Source organism: Hemitrygon akajei, chromosome 12 (genome assembly GCF_048418815.1).
Source record: "Hemitrygon akajei chromosome 12, sHemAka1.3, whole genome shotgun sequence".
Lineage (NCBI taxonomy): Eukaryota > Metazoa > Chordata > Chondrichthyes > Myliobatiformes > Dasyatidae > Hemitrygon > Hemitrygon akajei.
Genome location: NC_133135.1, coordinates 106128351 through 106154690, shown reverse-complemented (window position 1 = coordinate 106154690; position 26340 = coordinate 106128351). Strand labels below are relative to the sequence as shown.

Here is a 26340-nt window from a genome sequence, read left to right as displayed (position 1 = left end):
CTTCTTTCAGTTTATGTTTTATTTGTCTCCTGTGTTCTTCCTTGTTGCCGTTTGCGGGAATCTGTTATATTTTTGTACGAAGGAGGGGGTGGGGGGGTTGGGGTTTGATGTCCTTGTTGCTGTTTGGTGTGATTGCGAGATTTGATTTTTTTGTGTGGGAGGGTTTAGTTGTTTCTCTTTGAGCAGCTACCATGGATTTCTTTGTTTCGTGGCTGTCTGGAGAAGGTGAATTTCAGTTATATACTGCATACGTATTATGACAATCAATGTACCTTCAACCTTTGAACCATCCTCTAGATTTCCCATCCAGTAATGTCACCGCAAAACCTTTCCATCATCCACAAGGCACAAGCCGAGAGTATGATGGAACACTCTTCACTTGCCTGGATGGGTTTGATTACTGGCATCAATGTCCTACCCTAAGATAAAGCTGAAGATTAGCTTTATTTATCACATGTACATCAAAATATTCTGCGAAATGAATCGTCTTTGTGGCTGTAAGGGAGTATTCTAGAATTATGAACTATAGCAAATATTAATTTCAACAGCAACCAGTCTGCAGACCTGGATGTGGAATGTAGATTGAGTTTAAAATGCAGCTCAGAACAATGGTCTTCCTGGAGCTGCAAACTTGGGTCGACTGTAAACCCATTCACCTGAGATATCAATGCAGCCCAGAGACAGTGGCGATTAACGATGATCATTTTGGGTGTGTTGGTGTGAAGATCTAGGTGTTTGAAAATTATGTGCAACTGAAAGGAAGCATTATGAACTGTAACTGTATTGTAACTGTAGAAACTGTCCTGTTGTGACCTTTGTTCTTTAACATATAAAATGTGATGTAATATTGGGTTAGGAGGCCTCTTCTTCCAAGACAGTAACTGTATGATGCCTGCTGGTTGTGCAGTATAAAGACTTTTACAGCATCAACTTCGGTGTCTCCTGGTGACGTTGATCATAGTCACAACATTTGGGGGCTCATCCAGGATATGTTTGTGACCCATCGTGTGGCAATCAAACTCAGCAGTCTAAGTGGGTGAGTATTTTTAAGATTAGCACTCACACATGGATCTGCTCAGGTCAATGACCACGGGATTGCAGAATTTCACTAACACATCGGAGAGTGGAACTGGTAGATACAGAGGCAGTGTGGTGTGTGCGTGCACGTGTGTTTATGTAAGAGACTAGACATTTTTGGATAATTTGGTGGGACAGGGCCAAAGTGATCATGGTGATTAGGGGTGTGCCAGTTAGTTCAAGAACAGAATGGGTGAAGGAAAGTAGCTGTTCCTGAACCTGGTGGTGTGGGACTTCAGGATTCTGTACCTCCTGCCCGATGGGAGCTGTGAGAAGGTGGGGATCTTTGAAGATCAATATGGCCTTCTCAGGAAAACACAGTGAACAGAAGCAGGAGAAGGCCATTCAGCCCTTCACGTGTGTTCTACCTTTCATTGTAACCCGTTCATGTCTGACCTCTTACTTCATTGCGACGTATCTGTAACAGCCCCGCTTTCTTACACTAATCCCAATTATATTCTCCAGTCAGAGATTGAGGGGAGATTTGATAGAGGTATACAAAATTATGCAGGGCACAGATAGGATAAATGCAAGCAGGTTTTCTCCACTGAGGTGGGCAAGACTAGAACTACAGGTCATGGGTTTAGAATAAAAGGTGAAATGGTGAAAAGGAACTTGAGGGGGGGGGCACCTCCTTTGGAAGAGATTTCTCCTCCCATTTATCTACTGGGTGGCCAGTTCCTTATCTTAACTCTGTTTTTGACCCCATTTTGACCTCGTATAGAGTTCTGTGTAGGTTACGGAGAGACATTCAGCTCTGAAAGGGTCAGCAGTTAAACAGCGGGATTGAGATCATTCAGTTTCCTACAATCTCCCAAATCCGAGGGCACAGAGGTTACCAGTAGGGTTGAATCAAGAGGCCTGCTTTTCCACAGGGTGGGTGAGTAACTGCCCTTTATCCCTAAGACGCCTAGTTTTAGTAATCGGCGTCAAACTCCTCACAGTGGGAGGCTATCAAAGCTTCCAGCAGGATCTGGACCCGCTTGTAAAATGGGTTGGAAAAAAGGCAGGTGGAATTTAATACAGAGGGCTGCAAAGTGTTGCACTTTGGGAGGACAAACTAGGGTCGGATGGACACAGTGAAGGGTAGGGCACTGAGGAGTGTGGTGGAGCAGAGGGATCTGGGAATTGTCATCATCATCATTATGCGCCGTGTTGTATTGATGTGGGCAATCATGGTGACCATGTTTGTTCTTGGCTAATTTTTCTACATAAGTAGTTTGCAATTACCTTATTCTGGGCAGTGTCTTTACAAGACGGGTGACCCCAGCCATTATCAATACTCTTCAGCAATTGTCTGCCTGGTGTCAGTGGTCAGATAACCAGGACTTGTGATCTGCACCGGCTGCTCGTACAACTGTCCACCACCCACTCCCATGTCTTCACATGACCCTGATCGGTGTGGGGGCTAAGCAGGTGCTACACCTTGCCCAAGTGTAACCTGCAGGCTAGTGGAGGGAAGGAGCAACTTCCACCTCCTTTGGTAGTGATGTATCTCCACCTCATCTGGGAATAGAAATCCAGAATTCCTTGGAAGTGGCATTACATGTAGATCGGGTCACACAAAGAGCTTTAGGCACTTTGGCCTTCATAAATCAAAGTACTGAGTACTGAAACATGCTGGCAATTGGAAGTGGTGGAGCAGTTTTGATAGCAATACATAAACAAAATTACAATAGTTATATGGATGGGAGGGATGTGGAGGGCTGTGGAGGGCTGTTCCCTCGATGTGGAGCAAGATTAGACAGAATAAAAGTTTGGCAAGGCCTATATGGCTGAAGGCCTTTTCTGTGCTGTAAGTGCTCAGACTCTTTGGAGGAGGCCGTATACAGTGCATCCAGGAATGTGGGAATTGGGTTGAGGGGCTGAATGGTTAAGTTTTTTTCCTCCTGATTTTTAGAAGCTGGAGAGCAAAGACTTGTTGCACAAAGTGAACAGATGGTGGATGTACTGACACAATTCCAATATAAGCACAAATACTTCTCCCCCATGTAAAGTATTGCATGATCATCTTACCTTACTCAGCGTCCATATGCAGAGTCCCATGTCCTTTCCAGAATGTTCCTTCTCCTTACTGAAGACCAGGGACTGCCCCCAGAAAGCCTGTCCTCTCGTTGTAATCCATCCACAGAAGGTGACCCTGCATTTGGATAGCACCTCCGCATCCAGGCGGAGTCCGGGAGCTAATGAGGCACTTTTTGAGGTAGTGGTCAAAGCCATGGTGTGGAACAACTGAACCAGTTGTAGTGCTTTTTGAGCTGATGGTCAAAGCTATAGCTTCTGACAAATATACCGGTTGTGGTACTGCAGAAAGCGAATCAGGTTACTGAGGAAAACTTTGGCCGGTTCCTCGTTGTAGATCTCACAACGTTGGCAGCCAGTCGATGCTTTCTGCAGAGGAGGCAGAGGCAGAAAGTGTTTACAGTGACAAAATCCCCCACTGGTTCACAGTGACAAAATCCCCCACTGGTTCACAGTGACAAAATCCCGCACTGGTTCACAGTGACAAAATACTGCACTGGTTCACAGTGACAAAATCCCCCATTGGTTCACAGTGACAAAATCCCCCACTGGTTCACAGTGACAAAATCCCCTACTGGTTCACAGTGACAAAATCCCCCATTGGTTCACAGTGACAAAATACCCCACTGGTTCACAGTGACAAAATCCCCTACTGGTTCACAATGACAAAATCCTCCATTGGTTCACAGTGACAAAATCCCCCATTGGTTCACAGTGACAAAATACCCCACTGGTTCACAGTGACAAAATCCTCCATTGGTTCACAGTGACAAAATACTGCACTGGTTCACAGTGACAAAATCCCCTACTGGTTCACAATGACAAATTCCCCCATTGGTTCACAGTGACAAAATCCCCCACTGGTTCACAGTGACAAAATCCCCCACTGGTTTACAGTGACAAAATCCCCCACTGGTTCACAGCGATGAATGTCCCACCTGGTTCACAGTGACAAATTCACCCATTGGTTCACAGTGACAAAATCCCCCACTGGTTCACAGTGACAAAATCCCCCATTGGTTTACAGTGACAAAATCCCCCACTGGTTCACAGTGACTAAATCCCCCATTGGTTCACAGTGACAAAATACCCCATTGGTTCACAGTGACAAAATCCTGCACTGGTTCACAGTGACAAAATACTGCACTGGTTCACAGTGACAAAATCCCCCACTGGTTCACAGTGACAAAATACCCCATTGGTTCACAGTGACAAAATCCTGCACTGGTTCACAGTGACAAAATCCCCCATTGGTTCACAGTGACAAAATCCCGCACTGGTTCACAGTGACAAAATCCTGCACTGGTTCACAGTGACAAAATCCCCCACTGGTTCACAGTGATGAATGTCCCACCTGGTTCACAGTGAGAAAATACTGCACTGGTTCACAGTGACAAAATACTGCACTGGTTTACAGTGACAAAACCCCACCCACTGGTTTACAGTGACGAAAGCCCCACTAGTTTACAGTGATGAATGTCCCCACTTGTTTATTCCATCATCTATTCCAGCAGACTCAGGAGGAAAGCAATCAGCATAACCAGAGACACCACTCACCCCGGCCACTCCCTGTTTGACCCGCTTCCGTCCAGCAAAAGGTTCAGGACACTAAAAGCCAGAACAAATAGACTGAGGAACAGCTTCTACCCCAGAGCTGTGGTCTCCATCACACCACTCCCACAGAACAATGACTGAAACTGTGAGCACACACAAGGACTCAAATACTTGCACTAACGACACTTTGTGCATTACTGTGATATTCTGGTGCTGCGGCAAAACTTATTTTCTGCTACTTATCTATTTAATACTGTTTTTCTATCACTGTCTTGTTTTTATCTACCGCTTTGTTTAATTGCCTGAGAGGAAGCCAAACAGAGTTTCATTGTATCTATGTATAATGACAATAAAGATCATTCAATTCAATTCAATTCACAGACAAATACTCCCACTGGTTTACAGTAACAAAAGCCCCCACTGATACACATTGATGAATGTCCCCACTGGTTTACAGCGACCAACACCCTCACTGGTTTTTAGCAACTAACACCCCCATTGGTTTACAGTAACACCTCCAGTAGTTAACTGTGACTAACACCCCAACTGGTATACAGTGGCTAACACCCCCAGATTTATGGTGGCTAACACCCCCAGATTTATGGTGACTAACACCCCCATTGATTTACAGTGATTAACACCCTCACTGGTATACAGTGATGAACACCCCCACTGGTTTATGGTGACAAATACCCCCACTGGTTTACAGTGACTAACACCCTCACTGGTTTACAGTGATGAACACCCCCACTGGTTTACAGTGACTAACACCCCCATTGATTTACAGTGATTAACACCCTCACTGGTTTACAGTGACTAACACCCCCAGATTTATGGTGACTAACACCCCCACTGGTTTACAGTGATTAACACCCTCACTGATTTACAGTGACTAACACCCCCACTAGTTTACAGTGATGAACACCCCCACTGGTTTACAGTGACTAACACCCCCACTGGTTTACAGTGATGAACACCCCCACTGGTTTACAGTGACTAACACCCCCACTGGTTTACAGTGACTAACACCCCCACTGGTTTACAGTGATTAACACCCTCACTGGTTTACAGTGACTAACACCCCAACTGGTATACAGTGACTAACACCCCCAGATTTATGGTGACTAACACCCCCACTGGTTTACAGTGACTAACACCCCAACTGGTATACAGTGACTAACACCCCCAGATTTATGGTGATTAACACCCTCACTGGTTTACAGTGACTAACACCCCAACTGGTATACAGTGACTAACACCCCCAGATTTATGGTGACTAACACCCCCATTGATTTACAGTGACTAACACCCCAACTGGTATACAGTGACTAACACCCCCAGATTTATGGTGACTAACACCCCCATTGATTTACAGTGACTAACACCCCCATTGATTTACAGTGATTAACACCCCCAGATTTATGGTGACTAACACCCCCATTGGCTTACAGTGATGAACACCCCCACTGGTTTACAGTGACTAACACCCCCACTGGTTTACAGTGACTAACACCCCCACTGGTTTACAGTGATTAACACCCTCACTGGTTTACAGTGACTAACACCCCCACTAGTTTACAGTGATGAACACCCCCACTGGTTTACAGTGACTAACACCCCCACTGGTTTACAGTGACTAACACCCCCACTGGTTTACAGTGATGAACACCCCCACTGGTTTACAGTGACTAACACCCCCACTGGTTTACAGTGACTAACACCCCCACTGGTTTACAGTGATTAACACCCTCACTGGTTTACAGTGACTAACACCCCAACTGGTATACAGTGACTAACACCCCCAGATTTATGGTGACTAACACCCCCACTGGTTTACAGTGATTAACACCCTCACTGGTTTACAGTGACTAACACCCCCACTGGTTTACAGTGACTAACACCCCCACTGGTTTACAGTGATTAACACCCTCACTGGTTTACAGTGACTAACACCCCCACTGGTTTACAGTGACTAACACCCCCACTGGTTTACAGTGATGAACACCCCCACTGGTTTACAGTGACTAACACCCCCACTGGTTTACAGTGACTAACACCCTCACTGGTTTACAGTGACTAACACCCCAACTGGTATACAGTGACTAACACCCCCAGAGTTATGGTGACTAACACCCCCACTGGTTTACAGTGATTAACACCCTCACTGGTTTACAGTGACTAACACCCCCACTGGTTTACAGTGACTAACACCCCCACTGGTTTACAGTGATTAACACCCTCACTGGTTTACAGTGACTAACACCCCCACTGGTTTACAGTGACTAACACCCCCACTGGTTTACAGTGATGAACACCCCCACTGGTTTACAGTGACTAACACCCCCACTGGTTTACAGTGATTAACACCCTCACTGGTTTACAGTGACTAACACCCCAACTGGTATACAGTGACTAACACCCCCAGATTTATGGTGACTAACACCCCCACTGGTTTACAGTGATTAACACCCTCACTGGTTTACAGTGACTAACACCCCAACTGGTATACAGTGACTAACACCCCCAGATTTATGGTGACTAACACCCCCATTGATTTACAGTGACTAACACCCCCATTGATTTACAGTGATTAACACCCCCAGATTTATGGTGACTAACACCCCCATTGATTTACAGTGACTAACACCCCCATTGATTTACAGTGATTAACACCCCCAGATTTATGGTGACTAACACCCCCATTGATTTACAGTGATTAACACCCTCACTGATTTACAGTGACTAACACCCCCACTAGTTTACAGTGATGAACACCCCCACTGGTTTACAGTGACTAACACCCCCAGATTTATGGTGACTAACACCCCCATTGATTTACAGTGACTAACACCCCCACTAGTTTACAGTGATGAACACCCCCACTGGTTTATGGTGACAAATACCCCCACTGGTTTACTCTATCTTATGATGGTTAACATCTCTATGAGTTGACACTCATTTTTGCTAGTTTTCAATGGTTAACAATCACAGGCATCGTGGCATAGTGGTTAGCACAGCGCTTTACAATACCAACATACCAGCTTCAATTCCCTTGTCCTCTGTAAGGAGTTTGTACGTTCCCCTCAAGACCATACGATTTTTCTCTAGTTTGCTCCCACAGTCCAAAGACGTACTGGTTGGCAGTTTAATTGGTCATGGTAAATAGTCCTGTGATTCGACTAGGGCTAAATTGGGGGGATGGCCGGGTGACACGGCTCGAAGGTTTGGATGGGCCAGTTATGTGCTGTATCTCAATAAGCCAACAAGTGAATAAATAACTGCACCAGATTATGCTTGTTCACACTTGTTTACAGTGGTTCATACAAGAGATTCTGCAGGTGCTGGAAATACTGGAGGAACTCAGCAGGTCAGGCAGGGGTATGAGGGGAGTAAAGAGTCGACGTTTCGGGCCGGGACCCTTCATTAGGACTAGTTTACACTAGATAGGAACAGTTGCCATTTCCATGAGTTCACACACACTTCCGTACAATGATTAATATCTTCAGTACATCCGTCCCAACGGCAGCAGTGAGCAAGGAGGTTCCTGATGCTACTGCTCTCTGTAGATGTGCATAACGACAGGGAAGGCTTTCCTTGTGATGAAATCTGCCGTTATCCGTCACCTGTTATTGATTTCCCCGCTACTTAGGAGGATCTCCCATTCAAGGGCATTGGTGTTTCCAAACCAGGCCGTGATGCAGCCGGTCAATACACTCTCCACCACACATCTGTAGAAGTCTGTCAAAGTTTTGGATGACATGATGGAACTGCATAAACTTCTAAGGAAGTACAGGCTCTGCCGTGATGGTGCTGCTTCCAGGACAGATCCTTGATAATGCCAAGGAATTTAAAGTTACTGACCCTCTCCACCCCAAGTCTCATAGCAAGGACTTCCTCCTGGAGGCAACAAGCAGCTCCTCGCTTTTCTGACGTTGAGTGAGAGGAGGTTATTGTGGCACAGTTCAGCCAGGTTTTCAATCTCCCTCCTCCACGCCGATTCGTCACCACCCTTGTTTCGGCCAGTGACAGTGGTGTTGTCAGCAGACTCAAGTATGGTGTCAGAGCTGCATTTAGCCTCGCAGCCATGAGTGTAAGGCGAGAGGAGCGGGATGCTCAGGACACAGCCATGCGGTGCACCTGTCCTGATCGAAATGGTGGATTCAAGCTTCAAAGATTCAGAGGACATTTATTATCAAAGTGTAATAACCTAACCCTAGCCCTGAGATTCGTCTTCCCACGGACAGCCACCAAGCAAAGAAACACCATGCAGTCCGCCCAAGGGAAAACATCTAGCCCCCAATGCACAAAGAATGTGGCAGAAAGAGAACAAGAGACACAGAATATAAAAGATCAAACCACAGAGTCTTTGAAACAGTCAGGGGATGTTCCGTCTCAGCTCAGTTCAGTTCAATGTAGCCCTGCATCGTTCATTGACTGTAGGCCGCAGAGTCGGCCTGCCCTGATCAAAATCGCCCAAAATAACAATCAAAAAAGGAGCGACCAGAAACCAAAAACACATCATAACGTGAACTACAGAGTCAAATCCACAAACCCCGTCGATTCAACTTTGCTCAAGGCGTAAGACTTTGGCACCACCATCTGGCAGCATTGAATGACAGGGGGAGAAGGAGAGAGCAGTCGAACGCAGACACCTTCCTCTGGCAGCAGTGCGCAGGAGTTGTTGGAGATATTGTTGCCTATCTATAAAGAATCTGTCACACAGAAAATGTGCAAATTGCACACAGTGAGTACCCAGCACCCTGGTCTGTGAGGCAGGGGTCAAAGAACATAAAACAGTCCAGCACCGGAACAGGCCCTCCAGCTCACAGTGCACTGAACACAATGCCGAATTAAACTACATCTCTTCCACGCGGTTCTACGTGGCAGCGGGTTCCCGCTCTCGGATCTCGCCGAGTGGCCTAGCGTTTTTCGAAGTCTCCAGGGGCGACCTGGAAGATGTATGCCTTTGGAGTGGGGCCCTGTAGCCTTTTTGGGGTTTATCTTTTGTTCTGCGGATGTCTGTGACGAGTAAGGATTTCAGGTTGTATATTGTATCCATTCTCTGATATCAAATGGACCATTGAGCCATTCACCGTCAAGCAGCCTCTTAAACACCTCTATTGTATTTGCTTCCACAACCTCCTGTGGCAGCCTGTTCCGGACAAGCACCAAACTCCGTGTAAATGAAACATCTCCTTTAAATCTAACCCCTCTCACCTTAAACGGAAATCCTCTACGATTTGATACCTTGATCTTGGGAAAAAGACTCTGATAGTTTACACAATCTCCACCTCTCATAATTCTATAAACTTCTATCAGGCCTCTGCTCAGTCTAGAGAAAAGAACCCGGGTTCGTCCAGCCTCTCCTTATGACTCACACTCTCTAATCCAGGGGGCATCCTGGTGAGCCTCTTCTCTACCCTCTCCGAAGCCTCCTTCACTGTCATCATCATCATTCTGTGCCCTGTCGTACGACGTGGGTGATCGCGGTCTTTCCATGACCGTGACTGTTCTTGGCAAATTTTTCCACAGAAGTGGTTTGCCATTGTCTTTGTCTGGGCAGTGTCTTTACAAGACGGGTGGCCTCCAGCCATTATCAATACTGTTCAGAGACTGTCTGCCTGGGGTCAGGACGCATAACCAGGACTTGTGATCTGCACCGGCTGCTCGTATGACCATCCACCACCGGCTCCCATGGCTTCACGTGACCCTGATGGGGGGTGAGCAGATACCACACCTTGTCCAAGGGTGAGCTGCAGGTTAGTGGAGGGAAGGTGTAATCCACCCATCCATCCATTTTTTAAACTTAAATTATTTAAATTAAAAACTAAATTATCTCTGTTTTATATATATTTGTCATTTACAGTTTTTATTACTATGAATTACAAAGTACTGCTATAGTAAAAAACCAAATTTCATGACATATGCCAGTTATATTGAACATGATTCTGACTCCGAAGAGGAACAGTGGGGTTGTTAAGAAATCCGATCGCAGAGAGGAAGATTCCTCTCTTCCTTGACGTCGCACGTGATGAAGACCATGGAGCGGCTGATAATACAGAATCTGAGGCCACAAACCAGGCACGCCCAGGATCCTCTTCAGTTTGCGTATAAGGAGAAGGTGGGAGTGGAGGATGCTATCACGTATTTGCTGCACAAATCACTCTCTCACCTAGAGGGGGTCAGTTGTGCTGTGAGGATTACATTCCTTGACTTCTCTAGTGCCTTTAACACCATCCAGCCCAAGATCTTAAAGCACAAACTAACGGAGATGGGAGTAGACTCTCACATGGTGGATTGGATAGTGGACTACTTGACAGATAGACCTCAGTATGTGCGGTTGGGAGACTGTAGGTCTGACACGGTGGTCAGCAGCACAGGGGCGCCGCAGGGAACCGTACTCTCTCCGGTCCTGTTCACCCTGTACACATCAGACTTCCAATATAACTCGGAGTCCTGCCATGTGCAGAAGTTCGCTGATGACACGGCCATAGTGGGGTGTGTCAGGAATGGACAGGAGGAGGAGTATAGGAAACTGATACAGGACTTTGTGATATGGTGCAACTCAAACTACCTGCGTCTCAATATCACCAAGACCAAGGAGATGGTGGTGGACTTTAGGAGATCTAGGCCTCATATGGAGCCAGTGATCATTAATGGAGAATGTGTGGAGCAGGTTAAGACCTACAAGTATCTGGGAGTACAGTTAGACGAGAAGCTAGACTGGACTGCCAACACAGATGCCTTGTGCAGGAAGGCACAGAGTCGAATGTACTTCCTAAGAAGGTTGGCGTCATTCAATGTCTGTAGTGAGATGCCGAAGATGTTCTATAGGTCAGTTGTGGAGAGCGCCCTCTTCTTTGTGGTGGCGTGTTGGGGAGGAAACATTAAGAAGAGGGACGCCTCACGTCTTAATAAGCTGGTAAGGAAGGCGGGCTCTGTTGTGGGCAAAGTACTGGAGAGTTTAACATCGGTAGCTGAGCGAAGGGCGCTGAGTAGGCTACGGTCAATTATGGATAACTCTGAACATCCTCTACATAGCACCATCCAGAGACAGAGAAGCAGTTTCAGCGACAGGTTACTATCGATGCAATGCTCCTCAGACAGGATGAAGAGGTCAATACTCCCCAATGCCATTAGGCTTTACAATTCTACCGCCAGGACTTAAGAACTTTTTAAAGCTATTATTAATGCTTTTTGAGATGGTGATTTAGATGCATATCATATTTTTTACAGAGTTAAGTATTGTATGTAATTAGTTTTGCTACAACAAGTGTATGGGACATTGGAAAAAAGTTGAATTTCCCCATGGGGATGAATAAAGTATCTATCTATCTATCTATCTATCTATCTATCTATCATTGAGTGTGTGTCATCAGGCTCCTGTACCTCCTCCCTGATGGTGGTATTGAGAAAAGGGCATCGTCCTGGATGGTGGAGGTCGTTAGTGATAGATTTGCTAGTAGAAACCTGAATATTAATGTGTTCTACCTCACCATGAGTGCTGCCTGACTTGCTGAGTATTTCCAGCAGCTTCTCTGCTGCAAGCGTTTGGGAGATCAGTCCCAGCCAGTATAGCTGGCTGAGTCCATGTTCTTTGAGGGAGTGGCCATGGGATCTTTAATATGAGCTGCAGGGGGTTGTGAACGCAGTCAGCTCCATCACGGGCAGCAGCCTCTCCAGCATCCTGGGCACTTTCAATGTCCAGCCCCACCTTTCCTGTTAGCTCTTTCTCCGAATCACCTTAGATAGTTTATAAAAATGATTCTGACGTTTGCTGTCAGATGTGACATTGGTATGACAGCTGTATAACAGATGTGACAGCTGCATTGGTATGTTGGGTCCAGGTTAGGTCCTCAGAGATATTGACACCCAGGAACTTGAAATTGCTCGCCCTCTCCACTTCTGATGCCTCCACAAGGGCCAGCGTGTGTTCCCTCGTCTTACACTTTCTGAAGTGCACAATCAGTTCTTTGGTCTTACTGGCACTGAGTGCAAGGTTGTTGCTGCGACACCACTCAACCAGCTGGTATATCGCGCTCCTGTATGCCCTCTCATCGCCATCTGAGATTCTGCCAACAGTGGTTGTATTGTCAGCAAATTTACAGATGGCATTTGAGCTGTGCCTGGCCACACTGTCATAGTATAGAGAGAGTAGAGCAGCGGGCTAACACATATCCCTGACGTACGCCAGTGTTGACCGTCAGCGAGGTGGAGCTGTTATTCTGAATCTGCGTAAAGTCCAGCGCTCTGTCACTGAAGGTTGTGAGTGAACCCAATTGTAGGAACCATGATGCAGACAGGAATGACGAGCAAATTCAAAAGGAAGTTGTACATTCTTTTAGCCAAGATGGTCAAACACAGGCGACCAGTGCAACTCAAAGCCAAACACAAACTCAGTAATCCAAGATCTAGAAATGAATCACCCTGTAACGTATCTACAGGAAAGATGTAAATAAGGTTGAAAAAGTGCAGAGAAAATTTACAAGGATGTTGCTGGGTCTGGAGGACCTGAGTTATAAGGAGAGAATGAATAGGTTAGGACTTTATTCCTTGCAATGTAGAAGAGTGAGAAGAGACTCGACAGAGGTGTACAAAATTAAAAGAATTATAGATAGAGTAAATGAAGCAGGCTTTTTTCCTTTGAGGTTGGGTGGACTACAATGAGAGGTCATGGGTTAAGGGTGAAAGGTGAAAAGTTTAAGGGGAACAAGAGGGGAAACTTCTTCACTCAGAGGGTGGTGAGAGTGCGGAATGAGCTGCCAGTACAACTGGTGCTTGCGAGCTCGATTCCAATGTTCAAGAGGAGTTGGATAGGTACAAGGATGGTAGGGGTATGGAGGGCTATTGGTCCCAGTGCAGGATGATGGGAGTGGGTGGTTTAAATGGTTCTACATGGACTCGATGGGCCTGTTTCCATGCTGGGCATTTCTATCACTCTATGATTCTAAATGGCAAGCAGAAAATACAATAGCACCAGAGGCTCTCGCTGCTATTTTAAGACCGAGCAAGGTAAGGTACAGGAAGCTGGATTTAAATACACAGACGTTAATTGGGAAGATGCAGAGACAATGATCAAAGGCAAGCGAGCCAATCAGTTCTGGAAAAAAAAACCCTTAGGGAACTATGTCTGCCCCTGTCAGGAAGGCCTAGAATGGGCCTGAGTCCTAACAGGCATAACTTCACTTGCCCCATTATTGAAATGCTCCCACAACCAATGGACTCCCTTTCCAGGACTCTTCATCATATTTATTGCTTGTTTATTAATTATTCCTATTAATTATCATTTCTTATTTTTTGTATTTCCAGTTTGTTGTCTTCTGCACACTGGTTGAACTCCCAAGTAGGTGTGGTCTTTCATTGATCTGTAATGGTTATTATTCTTTAGATTTATTGAGTATGCCCACAAGAAAGTGAATCTCAGGGTTGTATGTGTCGACATATATGTACTTTGATAATAAATTTACTTTGAACTTTGACCGCCCAGGGCATGCTTCTGCTTGCTGTTATCATTGAGACGGAGGTACAGGAGCCTCAGGACCAACACCACCAGGTTCGGGAACCATTATTACCCCTCAGCCATCAGGCTCTAGAACCAGTGGGGATAACTTTATTGAGAAAGCCCACAGGAAAATGAAGCTTAAGGTGGGGGAGTCTAGGACCAGCCTCAGAATAGAGTGGCATCCTTTTAGACTGGAAATGAAGAGGAATTTCTTTAGCCAGAGAGTGGTGAATCTGTGGAATTCATTGCCATAGGTGTTGTGGAGGCCAAGTCATTGGGTGTGTTTAAGGCAAAGGTTGATAGGTTCTTGATTAGTCAGGGCATGAAGGGATACGGGGAGAAGGCAGGAGATTGGGGCCCAGAGGGAAAGTGGATCAGCCATGATGAAATGGTGGGGCAGACTTGATGGGCCAGAGGGTCTAATCCTGCTCCTATATCTTATGGTCAATCCAAACTCCTTCAAGATACAGCACAGTCCTCGTTTATTGTCGTTTAGAAATGCATGCATGCAATAAGAAATGGTACAATGTTCCTCCAAAGTGATATCACACAAAAAAAGGACAAACCAAAGACTCACACTGACAAAAAACCACATAATTATAACATATAGTTACAGCAGTGCAAAGCAATACCCTAATTTGATAAAAGCAGACCATGGGCACGGTTAAAAAAGTCTCAAGTCCTGATCGACTCCGATAGTCCCGATCTCAGGCAGCAAAAAGGGAGAAACTCTCCCTGCCATAAACGTCCAGGCACCGACAGCTGATGCCTTGGAAGCACCCGACGACAGCAGACTCTGAGTCCGTCCGAAAACTTCGAGCCTCCGACCAGCCCCTCCGATACAGCCTCCCGAGCACCATCCTCTGCCGAGCGCCTTCCACCTCGTCCCGGCCGCCGAGACAATCAAAGCCGAGGTCTTGGAGGCCTTCTCCTCCGGAGATTCCGGACCACACAGTAGCAGCGGCAGCGAAGCGGGCATTTCAGAAGTTTCTCCAGACGTTCCTCCACGCTGTCACACCTGCCTCCATCAAATCGGGATTGTGCACGGATCTCTACTTAACACGGAACAGATGTCCATCTCCAGAGAGGCCACGCGCGCACTGCGTTGCGCCGCCATCTTCTCCTCCTCCTTTTATTCCTGTACGTCTTTGGACCTATCCTTTGATGTGGGATATGTGGAGATTTGAAGGTTCAAAGATTTAAAGAATTAAAGATTCAAATATTCAAGGATTCAAAGTGCATTTATTATCCAAGTATGCATACAGGATACAGCTCACCGGTTCACCCTCCTGCAGGCCGCCACAAAACAGAGAACCATCATGAAACCCATTCAAGAAAACATCAACACTCAACGTGTGGAAAAAAATTTCCAAATTCCTTTCCTGTGACTCCTGTAATCCTTTACGCTTCTCACAGGATCAGTTCCAGAACCAACATGTAAGTGAAGTAGGTGAGGAACAAAGAAGCTGAGGAGTGACGGAAATTTGGCTTAAAATGTAGGCTTTCGTTCCATAGTCAGAGGAACCCAGTGAACTCATTGTAACTAGATATTCCATTGAAATGTTGATAATGTTCCAAGCATGGGGTGTCACACCTTAACCAAACTGACCATTACACATACAGGAAAGCAGCATGCATCATCGAGGACCCTACAGGAGCCTCAGATCCCACAGCACCAGGATCAGGGACAGCTCAACCATCAGGCTCCTGAACTGGCGTGGATAACTTCACTCACCTCAACACAGAACTGATTCCACAACCCACGGACACACTTTCAAGGACTCTATAACTCATATCCTCAAAATTATTTCATCACTTATTTAGTTATAATTATTATTTTTTTGTATTTACACAGTTTGCCTTCTTTTGCATATTGGCCGCTTGTCAGACTTTGTTCAGAGTTTTTCCATTGATTCTATTGTCATTCTTTGTTCTACTGTGAATCCTACAAGAAAACGAACCTCAGACCAGGATTTGGTGACATATATGTACTTCAGTAATAAACTTACTTTGAATTTTTTGACCTTTGAGACTGATCTCCTGGACGTGAACAAGAGCCCCCTGTCAAACCCAGCCCCTCGTCCGTGTGAAACAGTGTCACCAGATGGTCCAGATGGATCTCAGGTTGAGCCATTGATGTAGAACCAGTTAGATCACATCAGACACTGTGATTACCGATAGCACAGAGAACATTACAGCCCTGTGTCCCATGATGCTGTGCCAACCTTTTTATTTATTTTATTTATTGAGATCAGCACGGAACAGGTTATCCCAGCCCTTCGAGCCATACTGGCCAGCAATCCCAGATTTAACCCTAGCCTAATCATGGGACAATTTACAATGACCAAGCAACCTACCAGCCGGTACATCTCTGGTGATATATATGTACTTTGATAATAAATTGTCTTTAAACTTTTTACGAAGTTTTTAAAATGTAACTCCCTGTATTTGTTTCCAAGTCACTCAACCCCGTGAAGCCTCTGCTGTGGTGACACCAAAGACTTAACCGATGTTTGCGGAGGAATAGTGATACTTACCAGGTGTGAAATGAAGGAGTCGAGTTTTTCATTTAAGCTGCCAATGAGCTGAGACACATTTTGCTTCAAAAGCCCATCGAATTCAAAGCCCAAGACAAAAAGTTCACTCTTAAAACATTTCAGCGTCTCCTTCCCACAAATCTGTGCAAAACAAATATCACAGTGTTTGTATTAGGACAAAAAATACAGCAGGTAAGCATAGAATCTACATTCAATGGCCATTTTAGGTATACCTGCTTGTTACTCGGTCTTTCAATGGTTTCATTTAATATCAGAGAATGTATACAGTATACAACCTGAAATTCTTACTCTTCACAGACATCCACGAAACAGAAGAAAATCCCCAAAGAATGAATGACAGAGAATGTCAGAACCCCAGAGACCCCTCTGCACTCCCACACACAAGCAGAGGCAAAAGCATCAACCCTTGCCCCTTCCCTCGATTTGCTCCAGCCAAAGCATCAACCCCTCCTCTCACCACGCAAGCAGTAGCAAAGCCCCAGAGACTAAGATCTAGAGTCCATCTCAGACAGACTTTCTCTCTCACAAGGGAGGGGGAGAGAGAGATATAATTCCTGCAACAGACGAGAGGGGAGACCAACAACTCGCTGTTTAGATGTTACAACCTGCAGCGCTGCTCATTCGAGTTCCTCCGAATCTAATCAGCCAATCATTTGGCAGCAACTCAATGCATAAAAGCATGCAGCCATGGTCAAGAGGTTCAGTTGTTGTTCAGACCAAACATCAGAATGGGGGAGGGAATGTGATCTAAGTGACTTTGACTGTTGGATGATTGTTGGTGCCAGACAGGGTGGTTTGAGTATCTCAGAAACTGCTGATCTCCTGGGATTTTCACACACAACAAACCCTGGAGTTTACAGAGAATGGTGTGATAAAGAAAAGAAAACATCCAGTGAGCAGTAGTTCTGTGGGCTAAACTGCCTTGTCAATGAGGGAACACATACAAAATGCTGGAGGAACTCACCAGACTAGGCAGCATCTACAGAAAAGAGTACAGTCGACGTTTCGGGCTGAGACCCTTTGACAGAACCTGTGATTAATTATTCTTGTTCATTTAAATAATTAACTAAGGGTTATATATAGAAATCTGTTAATTGCACAAGTCATCACGCTAGCACGTGATATGTATGTGCCTCAATTAAAGTAAAGATGAAGTAACACCCGTAATCTTGGACTCCCATATCTTCATTTGAATTAATCGCATGTTTTGAAGGTGCAAAACATAACGTTGGCACCGAGGTATTTTTAAAACGACCCCAAGACGACGACTGACCTGTTAAAGAGGAGCGCGACATTCAAACTAAAATAAAATGCTGCAAGGACAGGTCGAGTTAAAAGAAACAGCCCAACGCATGTAACGCCATCGAGTTTAAAAGAAGGGCCGTGAACGGAAGAGTTCAGGGTTCATAAGGAGTGAGTACCGGGTGAGAACAATCATTAAAAAAAAAATCATAAATGGCTAGCTACATTGAAGAGATTACGTAACAACCAATTGGTTCACGTGTACTGAATTATTGGAACAATATTTTGAATCAAATGAAATAAGCAATGAGAAGCGAGTGCCAATTTTACTGAGTTCATTGGGCTTAAAAGCATAGAGTTTGCTTCAAACCTGCAGAAATGAGCTCTCCTGATATCGTCAAAGTAAATCAGGGACATTTGGAACCAAAGCCATGGTTGATTGCAGAACACGTTAGGTTTTTTAAGTGGAGTCAAAAAGAAGGGGAGTCCATTTCGGCGAACATGGCTGAATTGAAGAGATTGCTTGAGCATTGTCAGTTTGGTAATAGGATTAATAATGCACTAAGGGATTGTTTCTTTTGTGGAATATTACAAGAAAACATTCAAAAATGGCTCCTATAAGTGAAGCAGAGCTTACATTTACAAGAGCAGTGGAAATCACAGTTTCAATGGAAACCATAGACAGCGACACAATTGAGTTGCAGTCTGTAGGGCAGCACGGTAGCAAAATGCTTTAACGTACAGGCGGCCAAAGTTCAATTCCTGCTGCTGCCTGTAAGGGGTTTGTACGTCCCCCCCGTCCCCCCCACCGTGGACTGTGTGGGTTTCCTCTGAGTGCTCCGGTTTCCTCCCACAGTTCATAGACATACCGGGTTTGTAAATTAATCGGGCATTGTAAATTGTCCCGTGATTTGGCTAGGATTAAATCGGGGGATTGCTGGCTGGCATAGCTCAAAGGACCAGAAGGATCTACTCTGCGTTGTTTCTCAGTAAATAACCAATGAAAGAGAGGGTGAATAAAATTTAAGCATCGAAACAGAAACTGGCCCGGCCAAACAAATTGTGTTACCGTTGTAATGTGGGCACTGAGCATAGAACATCAGAGCACTGTGCAGGCCTTTTGATCTGCTACACGGTGCCAAGTCTTTTAATGTAATCTATGATCAATATAACCTTTTCCTCCCACAGAGCCCTTTTCTTTTGCCCACGTGCATACCAATCTTTGTGCAAAAAACTTACATCTGACACCCCCCCCCCCACCCATACTTTGCTCAAATTACCTTAAAATTATGCCCTCTGGTATTAGCCATTTTTGCTCTGGTTGTCATCTTGACCTACACTACTACGCAAAAGTTTTAGGCACATATATATATATATAACTAGTATGTGTATTGTATATAGTATGTGCCAACGTGGAGTGGAGAGCAAATTGTAAATCTGGTGGGAGCAAAGGATGTTGGGAATAGCGAGGGGAGTGCCGCTGGTGGGGTGTGGGACAGGTGGCAAAGAAGGAGTGCCAGGGGTGGGGGGTGGTGCGGGTACAGTCACACCCAGCCCTGAGACACCAGGTAAAGGTCATTTGATTCCAAACAATTGGTTGATCGATCATAACAGAATGTCTCTCTGGTGCTTCCCATTCCCTTCCACTTTTTCCAACCATGATTCCCCTCTCCCTGCCCCCTTCCCACTCTCATTCCTCGATAGAGATCCATATCAGAATCAGGTTTATCATCACTCACATGAGTCGTGAAATTTGTTTTTTTTTTACAGTGCAATACATAAAATTACTACAGTACTGTGCAACAGTCTTAGGCACCCAAACTGTATATATGTGGCTCAGACCTTTGCATAGTACTGTATGTTATACACAAACCAATCCTAAAGTCACAAACCTTTTCTTTTGATACACGTGACGGTAACAAACCAATCACTTACTTCTATAAATTCCAGAGTGGGGCAGTAGAGATTGATGTCACCTTCACTTTCCTGAAAGAAATGAATATTTCTCGTTTTAAAAATCAGTTCTCACAAACTTTGATCAGGCGCCACAGTACCACAGCGGTTGCCGTGACAGTGTTACAGCTTGAGGCGGCGGAGTTTGGAGTTCAGTTCCGGCGCCATTTGTATGTTCTCCCCACGTGGGTTTCCTCTGCCTTCCTCCCACCTTCCAAAGCCCGACTGGTTAGTTGGTGATTGTGAATTGTCCTATGATTAGGCTTGGGTTAAATCGGTGGGTCGATGGACAGTGCGACTCGGTGAACCAGAAGAGCTTGTTTAGCGCTGTATCTCTAAATAAACAAACTGTCAAAGGGTTTCGGCCTGAAACGTCGACTGTACTTTTTCCCATAGATGCTGCCTGGCCTGCTGAGCTCCTCCAGAATTTTGTGTGCGTTGCTTGGATTTCCAGCATCTGCAGATTTTCTCTTGTTTGAGATGGACAGACAGACAGATGGACAGACAAAAATAAAGAGACAGATAACTAGACGGATAGATAGATAGATAGATAGATAGATAGATAGATAGATAGATAGATAGATAGATAGATAGATAGATAGATAGATAGATAGATAATTAACTAACTAACCACCTAACTGACACAAAATGCTGGAACAATCGGCAGGGCAGGCAGCATCTGTGGAGACAGGAACAGATCAGGTTGAAGACCCTCCATTAGAGCTCAGTTCCTCAGTACTTCAGTTTTGATTTGCAAAACTGTAAAAGATCGAAAAAGATGCAGAAATTTGTAAACTCAGCCAGCTCGATCACGAGCACTGCCCCCCCCCCCCCCCCCACAGCATCCGGGACATATTCAAAAGAATATGCCTCTAAAAGGCGGCATCTATCAGTAAGAACCCCCATCACCCAGGACATGCCCTCTTCTCATTGCTACCATCAGGGAGGAGGTACAGGAGCCTGAAGACACACACTCAGTGATTCAGGAACAGCTTCTTCCCCTCTGCCATCAGGGAGGAGGTACAGGAGCCTGAAGATACACACTCAGTGATTCAGGAACAGCTTCTTCCCCTCTGCCATCAGGGAGGAGGTACAGGAGCCTGAAGACACACACTCAGTGATTCAGGAACAGCTTCTTCCTCTCTGCCATCAGGGAGGAGGTACAGGAGCCTGAAGACACACACTCAGTGATTCAGGAACAGCTTCTTCCCCGCTGCCATCAGGGAGGAGGTACAGGAGCCTGAAGACACACACTCAGTGATTCAGGAACAGCTTCTTCCCCTCTGCCATCTGATTTCTGAATGGACATTGAAATCATGCACTACTTAATTATTTTCCAGCTTAGATTAGATTTATACCACATATTCTTTTTGTAACTGATAGTAATTTTATTATTTATTGCATTGTACTGCTGCCACAAAAAATAAATTTCATGATGTAGACACAAGATGCTGGAGGAACTCAGCAGGTCAGGCAGCATCCGTGGAAATGAATGAACAGTCAACAATTTGGGCTGAGACCCTTCGTCGGGACTGGAAAGGAAGGCGGGGGGTGGGGGGTGGGGAAAGACGCCAGAATAAGAAGGTGAGGGGAAGGGGAGAGGGGGTAGCTGGAAGGTGATAGGCGAAGCCAGGTGGGTAGGAAAGGTAAAGGGCTGGAGAGGGGAGTAGACCATAGGAGAAAGGGAAGGAGGAGGGGACCCAGCGGAGGTGATAGGCAGGTGAGAAGACATAAAAGGCCAGGGTGGGGAATAGGAGAAGAGGGGAGGGGGGAGGGAGTTTTTTTACCAGAAGGAGAAACCAATATTCATGCCGTCAGGTTGGAGGCTACCCAAACGGAATGTAAGGTGGTTACAAGAGGAGGCCGTGGACTGACATCTCCGACGGGAATAGGAATCGGAATTAAGATGTTTGGCCACTGGGAATTTCCACTTTTCGGGGCAGAGGTGCTCGACGGACTGGTCCCCCAGTTCACAATGGGTCTCACCACCGTAGGGGAGGCTGCAGTGAGAGCACTGGACGCAATAGACGACCCCGGTGGATTTTCGGGTGAAGTGTTGGAAGGACTGCTTGGGCCCTGAGTGGAGGTGAGGGAGGAGGGGCCGGTGTAGTACTTGGGCTGCCGGGAGGGAGGTTAGTGGGGTGGGATGAATGGATAAGGGAATCACAGAGGGAGTGAACCCTGTGGAAAGTAGAGAGAGAGAGAGAGAGATAGAGAGAGTAAAGATCTGTTTGAGGGTAGGATCACTTTGGAGATGGCGAAGGATGATGCATTGGACGCAGTGCTGATATATGACCTGGGACTCAGGGCAGCCGGTGCTTACAGAACTCCCTGTGAACGCGGAGCAGCGGATATCGGCCAGACGGGACGCGGCGTGGAAACCCGCATCAAGGAGCACAGGAGGTGTACCCACTGGGGTTACCCAGAGAAGTCAGCGGTAGCAGAACATTGCATTCGCAATGGCCGTAGGATTGACTTTAACAGCATGGAAACTAATGTGCCGTGCCAATGGCTTTGGGGGCTGCCTGGTGAAGAAAGCCATTGAAATAAAACCACAGGAAAAGAACTTTAACAAAGGTGAAGTTCTCGCTCAAAGTAAGAACTGGAATTCAATTGTAAACAAGGTTGGACCGTGGAAATCTGATTGGACGAGGACTAACCAATCAGGAGGGGTGGATGGTGGAGGTATCAGCACCACTGGGCTAGAGATGCCCAGGCATCATCCCTGATGAAGATGGCAGAGCTGTCATCAAAACATCAGTCGGAATTGATATCTGTGACCCGGCTGAAGCCCGAGAGAAGTTTATTAGTTAGTAGCTGTACTTGGTGCCAGTAAGTCATCGCTGTACTTCACCAGTGCCATCTGAACGGCCTGCAGTTGAAATTCACTGTCATTATTAGATGTTTCATGCCAATATTGTAGCTGATAAACATTGGATTAAATTTATACTTCATGCACAAATCTTCTGCAAGCTCAGCATCAGTTTTTAAAACAGCAGTTAGAATTTACACCTATGAAGCTGGTTTTTGGGACTTACAGAAGTGGACCAGCAGCAAAGACACCTATTCAGCACTTTAGGGTGCCAGCGCTGGATCTGAATCAGGCTCAAAGATTCAAAGTTCATTTGTTATCAACTTGTGTGTGCAGTACTGTATACAATTGAGATTTGTCTTCCCCACGGACCACATGAAACACCATGAAGCACGTTCAAAGAAAAACATCGAACCCTAACACACAAAGAAGAGAACAAATCGCGCAAACGGCAAAATAAACCGAGTGAGAAAACTCAGAATATAAAACCTGAAACCACAAAGTAATCCAAGCAGTCTAGGACCGTTCAATTCAGTTCAGTCTAGCGCAGTGTTGTTCGTTGACCGAAGACTGCCGAGCCAGTACATCCCGATCAAAATCGCACAAAATAACAGAGAAAGGGAGCGACCAGAAATGAGGAACGTCATAAGGTGAACTTCAGAATCCAACCCACTAGCTGCATCTACGTGAATTAGCAGTGAACAGAGCACAGTCCCGTTAACAGCATCCGTCGTGAACTGCAGTCCAGCTTGCCTGGACTGACTCAGGTGCTGGAAATCCAAAGCAACGGACAGAAGATGCTGGATGAACTCAACAGGCCAGGCAGCGTGGATGGGACAGAGTAAACAGTCAATGTTTCGGGCCCTTCATCGGGATGGGAAGGAAGGGGAGAAGTCAGAGTAGGAAGGTGTGGGGAGGGGAGGAAGAAGTACAAGATGACAGGTGACCGGTGAAACCGGGAGAGGGGAAGGGGTGAAGTAAAGAGCTGGGAAGTTGACTGGTGAAAGAAGATGAAGAGCTGGATAAGAAGGAATCTGATATGGGAGGACAGAAGACCATGGAAGGAAGAGCAAGGGGATGAGCACCAGGGAGGTGATGGGCAGGTAAGAAGATGTGAGAGAGGGAAGCAGGAATGGGGAATGGTGACTACTGGAAGTTCGAGAAATCGATGTTCATGCCATATTGCCCCCCCACCCCCCACCGCTTCACCATTTCCCTTTCTTATTTCCCTCTCTTCACCCTCTTTCCTTACCTGTCTATCACTTCCCTCCGGTGTCCCCTGTCATCTCTTCCTCCCCTCCACCCACCCCCCTTACTCTGACCTCCCTCCCCATCCTTTCCAGTCCTGAAGAAGGGTCCCGGCCCGAAACATTGGCTGTTTATTCATTTCCATAGATGCTGCTTGACCGGCTGAGTTCCTTCAGCATTTTGTCTGGATGGACTTCGAGCAGAAACCAAAACAATCTAAACTTTCAGATGCTGGAAAACAGAAACAAGGGAAAGGGCGAACTCAGCATGTCTCTCGGAGGAGAAATAGATAGAGATTTATCACATCCAGGGACTTGTTCTACACCTCTCATGGCCTTGGTAAGCAGCCAGCATAATCAACCCACCCAGCCCAAATGTTCTCTCCTCTCTCTCCCATCGGGTAGATGATGCAAACGCCTTGGGGATTTACTCCCAAAGCCTTCCCCATGAGTTGGTACAGCTGCAAGGCAGCAGAGGTTTGAGATCAGAGTTTCCATAGACCATTACAGCACAGAAACAGGCCTTTTAGCCCTTGGCTGTGCCGAACCATTTTTCTGCCTAGTCCCACTGACCTGCACCTGGCCCATATCCCTCCATACCCCTCTCATCCATGTACCTGTCCAAGTTTTTCTTAAGTGTTAAAAGTGAGCCCGCAATTACCACTTCATCTGGCAGCTCATTCCACACTCCCACCAGTCTCTGCGTGAAGAAGCCCTCATCAATGTTCCTTTTAAACTTTTCCCCCTTCACCCTTAACCCATGTCCTCTGGGGGTTTTTTTTCTCCCCTGGCCTCAGTGGAAAAAGTCTGCTTGCATTCACTCTATCTATACCCATCATAATTTTTTATACCTCTATCAAATCTCCCCTCATTCTTCTACGCTCCAGGGAGTAAAGTCCTAACCTATCCAACCTTTCTCTGTAACTCAGTTTCTCAAGCTCCGGCAACATCCTCGTAAACCTTCCCTGCACTCTTTCAACCTTATTAATATCCTTCCTGTAATTCGGTGACCAAAACTTCACACAATGCTCCTTTTCTGAGATGAGCTGCCAACCACAGCTGACGAGACCCCCATCTGCCCCACCCTTTCTTCCTGTGCCTTGCCACAGATGAGACCCACTTAGCTTTTACTTGCTTGCATTTACACTCAGAGCCTCCTGTCCCTCATAAAGGTGTCACTGAGTGTATTTATGTAGAATTACACAAACATGGAGCCAGACCCATCGCCTCACACCAACCATCGTGTATTTTCTATAGCGGGGGGTTCAAAAATTTCTCAACGTTGATCCTATTCAAGCCTCTCAGCCAAACGCTTTCTCTGAAAAAATGATGGTAAACAATCATCACAAGCAATGAAGAGGCGAGTGAAGGTCGAGACGTGTTTGAGGAGAAGTGGTCAGGATGAGGTGGTGATTGTCAAGATGGAGTTAGGGAGTGTGGAGTGGAGGAGTTTTGGAGCCCGTCCACTCAAGCCAAGCGCGGTTTGATTCATCTAAGCACCAGGCTGATTTCTGGTACAGGCCAGAATGTGGCGGCAGGGTCCAGGCCCGGGATGTGACAGGGCCTGTGTCTCAGAGTGAGGAACGACCTGCTATTCGGACAATTGAAATGCCAACCCAGATGGATTTAAAAGGCAGGGTGTCAGGACCAGAGGCGAGGTCTGCTCGCTGCTCTGTGATGTTTACTCCGTTCTTCCCGCACTGCGGTTGAGAATTGTTATGTGGCTGCCTGTTAGGAGACAAACCTCAAGGTTGGATAATACATACACACTTCGCTAATAAGTGTACTCCGAGCTTTGAACTCAAAATTTGTCAACCTCTATCAGGCTTCCCTCAGACTCGAAGAAAAGCAAACCTGGTCCCTCTTCACCACCAAAGTGCTCCATCCTGGGCGGGTTCGTCTCAGTGAATCAGCTCTGCATCCTTTCCAGTGCAATCATCCCCTTCCTATAGTGTGGTAACCTGAATTCAGCCTAACCAGTGTTGTTTATGGTTGCACCTTGACCTCACGTCTATATTCTATTCCCGGGTAACAAAAAGTGAGTCCTAACCACCTGTTGCTCCTGGAGGACGGTGTCTGCATTTCAATGGTTTCTCTGTCCCTTTCGCTCGATCCTGCTGGAGTCCTTGGCCTTGGGCAAAATCTAATTGGCACTGTCTGAGGATTGGGTTCAGTAGTTCATGTTACGATGTGGTTCTGGATTCTGCCCACACCCTTCTGTGATGATATTTTGTGCATTTTGATCGGGGCAAGCTGTAGATGGCGAGTAACGAAGTGCTAGATTGCACTGAACGGAATGTGCTTGGGTTCTTCCGATGATTTTGTGGGATGTTGTTTTACATTCTGTGTATTTTGCTTGATTTTTTTTTTTGC

At 46.0% G+C, this 26340-nt stretch overlaps 1 protein-coding gene across 3 annotated transcripts in view; it reads right to left on the bottom strand.

The window, feature by feature from the left end:
• Positions 1 to 26340, bottom strand: part of il15l (interleukin 15, like) — a 98425-nt gene that overhangs the window by 13199 nt on the left and 58886 nt on the right. For 2 of the 3 annotated variants that reach the window (XM_073063783.1, XM_073063784.1), the window contains 3 exons: positions 19891 to 19941; positions 16693 to 16833; positions 3094 to 3468 (listed from right to left, as the gene is read on the bottom strand). In XM_073063783.1, coding sequence (XP_072919884.1) covers positions 3349 to 3468; positions 16693 to 16833; positions 19891 to 19941 — 312 coding nt within the window. In that variant the 3' untranslated portion in view covers positions 3094 to 3348. The remainder of the gene's footprint in view (positions 1 to 3093; positions 3469 to 16692; positions 16834 to 19890; positions 19942 to 26340) is intronic. The other variant, XM_073063785.1, reaches the window with a different exon arrangement.